The 5364-nt window shown below is 47.9% G+C and overlaps 1 protein-coding gene across 1 annotated transcript; it reads left to right on the top strand.

Annotated features, from left to right (window-relative positions):
• The first annotated feature begins 2985 nt into the window (after window positions 1-2985).
• Window positions 2986-3696, top strand: msmbl (microseminoprotein, beta-like). Its single transcript, XM_045717768.1, has 2 exons — window positions 2986-3067; window positions 3351-3696. Exons 1-2 carry the CDS (start codon window positions 2986-2988, stop codon window positions 3473-3475), a joined length of 207 nt encoding a protein of 68 aa, XP_045573724.1. The 3' UTR covers window positions 3476-3696.
• The last annotated feature ends 1668 nt before the right edge of the window (window positions 3697-5364 follow it).

Raw genomic sequence — 5364 nt, 5'->3', positions numbered from 1 at the left:
ATTTATTTCCAAATACATTATATCAAATACCAAACAGACCTGATTCAAATGCATGGGAGTATTTAAACATTTGTATAAATACTGTGTATTTGAGTATTTTCAAATACATGCCAATACTTTCCAACTTGTGTTTTGTCTTTGAAAGTAATTGAAACACCCTAAATAGTATATTGTATAGTAAACCAGGTCTGATACAAAGTGTACAGTTTACCAACTGATCTGTCAGTGTAAATGAAAGTCAGTCCCTGGACATTACACTGCTAGAATCTGCTCTGCTGCTGTCTAAAACATCCACCGCTCAGAGTCTCTGTTAAAGCTCTTCAGACAACAACATAACTGATACTTCTCTCTCTCTGACTCTCTCTCACGCACTCTCTCTCCATTTGAACAGAACCTACAGAATCTACCTTTGAATCCAGTCCACATTCCTATGAATCATGGAACATTTCTTCAAATTTTGCATGTTAAGTATGAGTTATTAGAATCTTTCTAATTTACACAGACAGTGCATTCGGAAAGTATTCCGGCCCCTTTTTACCTTTTCCACATTTGTTACAGTACAGCCTTACTCAGAAATGTATTCAATTGTTGTTGTTTTTCTCATCAATCTACATACAATATCCCATAATGACATTAAATGAACACTTAAATATTTACATTTACATTTTAGTCATTTAGCAGACGCTCTTATCCAGAGCGACTTACAAATTGGTGCATTCACCTATAATATCCAGTGGAACAACCACTTTACAATAGTGCATCTAAATCTTTTAAGGGGGGGTTAGAAGGATTACTTTATCCTATCCCAGGTATTCCTTGAAGAGGTGGGGTTTCAGGTGTCTCGGGAAGGTGGTGATTGACTCCGCTGTCCTGGCGTCGTGAGGGAGCTTGTTCCACCATTGGGGTGCCAGAGCAGCGAACAGTTTTGACTGGGCTGAGCGGGAACTGTGCTTCCTCAGAGGTAGGGGAGGCGAGCAGGCCAGAGGTGGATGAACGGAGTGCCCTTGTTTGGGTGTAGGGGCCTGATCAGAGCCTGAAGGTACGGAGGTGCCGTTCCCCCTCACAGCTCCGTAGGCAAGCACCATGGTCTTGTAGCGGATGCGAGCTTCGACTGGAAGCCAGTGGAGAGAGCGGAGGAGCGGGGTGACGTGAGAGAACTTGGGAAGGTTGAACACCAGACGGGCTGCGGCGTTCTGGATGAGTTGTAGGGGGTTTAATGGCACAGGCAGGGGAGCCCAGCCAACAGCGAGTTGCAGTAATCCAGACGGGAGATGACAAGTGCCTGGATTAGGACCTGCGCCGCTTCCTGTGTGAGGCAGGGTCGTACTCTGCGAATGTTGTAGAGCATGAACCTACAGAATCGGGTCACCGCCTTGATGTTGGTGGAGAACGACAGGGTGTTGTCCAGGGTCACGCCAAGGCTCTTAGCACTCTGGGAGGAGATATGACATTTACATAAGCATTCAGCCCTTTTCTCAGTACTTTGTTGAAGCACCTTCGGCAGCGATTACAACCTCGAGTCTTCTTGGGTATGACGTTACAAGCTGGCACAACTGTATTTGGGGAGTTTCTCCCGTTCTTCTCTCTCCAGAGATGTTCGATCAGGTTCAAGTCCGGGCTCTGGTTGGGCCACTCAAGGACATTCAGAGACTTGTGCCGAAGCCACTCTTGCGTTGTCTTGGCTGTGTGTTTAGGGTCGTTGTCCTGTTGGAAGGTTAACTTTCGCCCCCAGTCTGAGGTCCTGAGTGCTCTGGAGCAGGTGTTCATCAAGGATCTCTCTGTACTTTGCTCCGTTCATCTTTCCCTCGATCCTGACTAGTCTCCCAGTCCCTGCCGCTGAAAAACATCCCCACAGCATGATGCTGCCACCACCATGCTTCACCGTAGGGATGGTGCCAGGTTTCCTCCAGACGTGACGCTTGGCATTCAGGTCAAACAGTTCAATCTTGGTTTCATCAGACCAGAGAATCTTGTTTCTCATGGTTTGAGTCCTTTAGGTGCCTTTTGGCAAACTCCAAGCGGGCTGTCATATGCCTTTCACTGAGGAGTGGCTTCCTTCTGGCCACTCTACCATAAAGGCCTGATTGGTGGAGTGCTGCAGAGATGGTTGTCCTTCTGGAAGGTTCTCCCAACTCCACAGAGGAACTCTGGAGCTCTGTTAGAGTGACCATAGGGTTCGTGGTCACCTCCCTGACCAAGGACCTTCTCCCCCAATTGCTCAGTTTGGCCGGGCAGCCTTATCTAGGAAGAATCTTGGTGGTTTCAAACGTCTTTCATTTAAGAATGATGGAGGCCACAGTGCTCTTGAGAACCTTCAATGCTGCAGAAATGTTTTGGTACCCTTCACCTGATCTGTGTCTCAATACAATCCTTTTACAGAGCTACGGACAACTCCTTCAACCTCATGGCTTGAATTTTGCTCTGACATGCATTGTCAACTGTGGACCTTATATAGACAGGTGTGTGCCTTTGCAAATCATGTCCAAACAATAGAATTTACCACAGGTGGACTCCAATCAAGTTGTAGAAACATCTCAAGGATGATCAATGGAAACAGGATGCACCTGAGCTGAATATTTATGTAAATAAGGTATTTCTGTTTTGGATTTTTTATGAATTTGCAAACATTTATAAAAACGTTTTTTTCTTTGTCATTATGGGGTATTGTGTTTAGACTGATGAGGGGAAGAAATGATTTCATCCATTTCAGAATAAGGCTGTAACGTAACAAAACGTGTAAAAAGGGAAAGGGGGAGAAATACTTTCCGAAGGCACTGTAAGTAATGTGGTTTTCATTTTCATGTGATTGATATTTGTTTGTCTTAATATGGACTTAATAAATATTGGACATTTAAATTACATAATAGGCAAGTAACATTGGAACAACATACTGAAAGGTAAATATGTTACCTAGAGATCTAGAGTAGGGTTAATGACCTACTAGTGCCAAATGTTGAAATGTGTCACTTCTTTCTCCCTGGGAAGATGTCCTTGGCTGTAGCTGTAATCCTGTGTGTACTGCTGCCACTTTTCCATGCTGGCTGCTGGTTTAAACCAGCAGAACCAGGTAAAGGACAAAGATAACCAGCTGCTAACACCTACCCACATACCCACAAGTACACACACAGTACACACACAAGTACACACACAAGTACACAAAACACCTGTATATTTAATAACCAAAAAAAGGACCCCTCGTATAGCAATATTAATGATGTGATTTTAGGGTTTTATTTCAGTGGTCCTCCACCTGACCTTTAACCTCATTTCATATTGTTATGCACTGATGTTTCTTGGACATGGCATGACATCACAACAAATATGTATTTTTTTATTGTTTTCTTGTCTAGGCATAAGGCAGTGTCTTTACGACAAGGATGGGACGTGGCATGATATTGGGTCCCGCTGGAGGACCAGTGATTGCATGAACTGCTATTGTCAAACCAACGGGGACATGTCATGCTGCCAGGCGTGAGTACCGTACACAGCTTTTATTCTAGCACCCACTAAATGTCTGGTCCATATAACCCTCAGCCTTCCCATCCTGTACCTACCACACTGGTCCATATAACCCTCAGCCTTCCCAGTCTGTACCTACCACACTGGTCCATATAACCCTCAGCCTTCCCAGTCTGTACCTACCACACTGGTCCATATAACCCTCAGCCTTCCCAGTCTGTACCACCACACTGGTCCATATAACCCTCAGCCTTCCCAGCCTGTACCTACCACACTGGTCCATATAACCCTCAGCCTTCCCAGCCTGTACCACCACACTGGTCCATATAACCCTCAGCCTTCCCAGCCTGTACCACCACACTGGTCCATATAACCCCTCAGCCTTCCCAGCCTGTACCACCACACTGGTCCATATAACCCTCAGCCTTCCCAGTCTGTACCACCACACTGGTCCATATAACCCTCAGCCTTCCCAGTCTGTACCTACCACACTGGTCCATATAACCCTCAGCCTTCCCAGTCTGTACCTACCACACTGGTCCATATAACCCTCAGCCTTCCCAGCCTGTACCTACCACACTGGTCCATATAACCCTCAGCCTTCCCAGCCTGTACCTACCACACTGGTCCATATAACCCTCAGCCTTCCCAGCCTGTACCACCACACTGGTCCATATAACCCTCAGCCTTCCCAGCCTGTACCACCACACTGGTCCATATAACCCTCAGCCTTCCCAGCCTGTACCACCACACTGGTCCATATAACCCTCAGCCTTCCCAGCCTGTACCACCACACTGGTCCATATAACCCTCAGCCTTCCCAGCCTGTACCACCACACTGGTCCATATAACCCTCAGCCTTCCCAGCCTGTACCACCACACTGGTCCATATAACCCTCAGCCTTCCCAGCCTGTACCACCACACTGGTCCATATAACCCTCAGCCTTCCCAGCCTGTACCACCACACTGGTCCATATAACCCTCAGCCTTCCCAGCCTGTACCACCACACTGGTCCATATAACCCTCAGCCTTCCCAGCCTGTACCACCACACTGGTCCATATAACCCTCAGCCTTCCCAGCCTGTACCACCACACTGGTCCATATAACCTCAGCCTTCCCAGTCTGTACCACCACACTGGTCCATATAACCCTCAGCCTTCCCAGCCTGTACCTACCACACTGGTCCATATAACCCTCAGCCTTCCCAGTCTGTACCTACCACACTGGTCCATATAACCCTCAGCCTTCCCAGGCTGTACCACCACACTGGTCCATATAACCCTCAGCCTTCCCAGTCTGTACCACCACACTGGTCCATATAACCCTCAGCCTTCCCAGCCTGTACCACCACACTGGTCCATATAACCCTCAGCCTTTCCAGTCTGTATCACCACACTGGTCCATATAACCCTCAGCCTTCCCAGCCTGTACCACCACACTGGTCCATATAACCCTCAGCCTTCCCAGCCTGTACCTACCACACTGGTCCATATAACCCTCAGCCTTCCCAGCCTGTACCACCACACTGGTCCATATAACCCTCAGCCTTCCCAGCCTGTACCTACCACACTGGTCCATATAACCCTAAGCCTTCCCAGCCTGTACCTACCACACTGGTCCATATAACGCGCAGCCTTCCCAGCCTGTACCACCACACTGGTCCATATAACCCTCAGCCTTCCCAGTCTGTACCTACCACACTGGTCCATATAACCCTCAGCCTTCCCAGCCTGTACCACCACACTGGTCCATATAACCCTCAGCCTTCCCAGCCTGTACCACCACACTGGTCCATATAACCCTCAGCCTTCCCAGCCTGTACCACCACACTGGTCCATATAACCCTCAGCCTTCCCAGCCTGTACCTACCACACTGGTCCATATAACCCTCAGCCTTCCCAG

This window comes from Salmo salar, chromosome ssa05, assembly GCF_905237065.1.
Source record: "Salmo salar chromosome ssa05, Ssal_v3.1, whole genome shotgun sequence".
NCBI lineage: Eukaryota > Metazoa > Chordata > Actinopteri > Salmoniformes > Salmonidae > Salmo > Salmo salar.
Note: the sequence above shows the minus strand (reverse complement) of the source record. Positions and strands in the feature narration are given on the sequence as shown.

Bases quoted from the DNA above. Each gene is read 5' to 3' on its own strand.
- msmbl (XM_045717768.1), top strand. From the start codon at position 2,986: ATGTCCTTGGCTGTAGCTGTAATCCTGTGTGTACTGCTGCCACTTTTC. The intron at 3,068-3,350 runs GTAAAGGACAAA...TTTCTTGTCTAG, and splicing joins GTTTAAACCAGCAGAACCAG to GCATAAGGCAGTGTCTTTAC.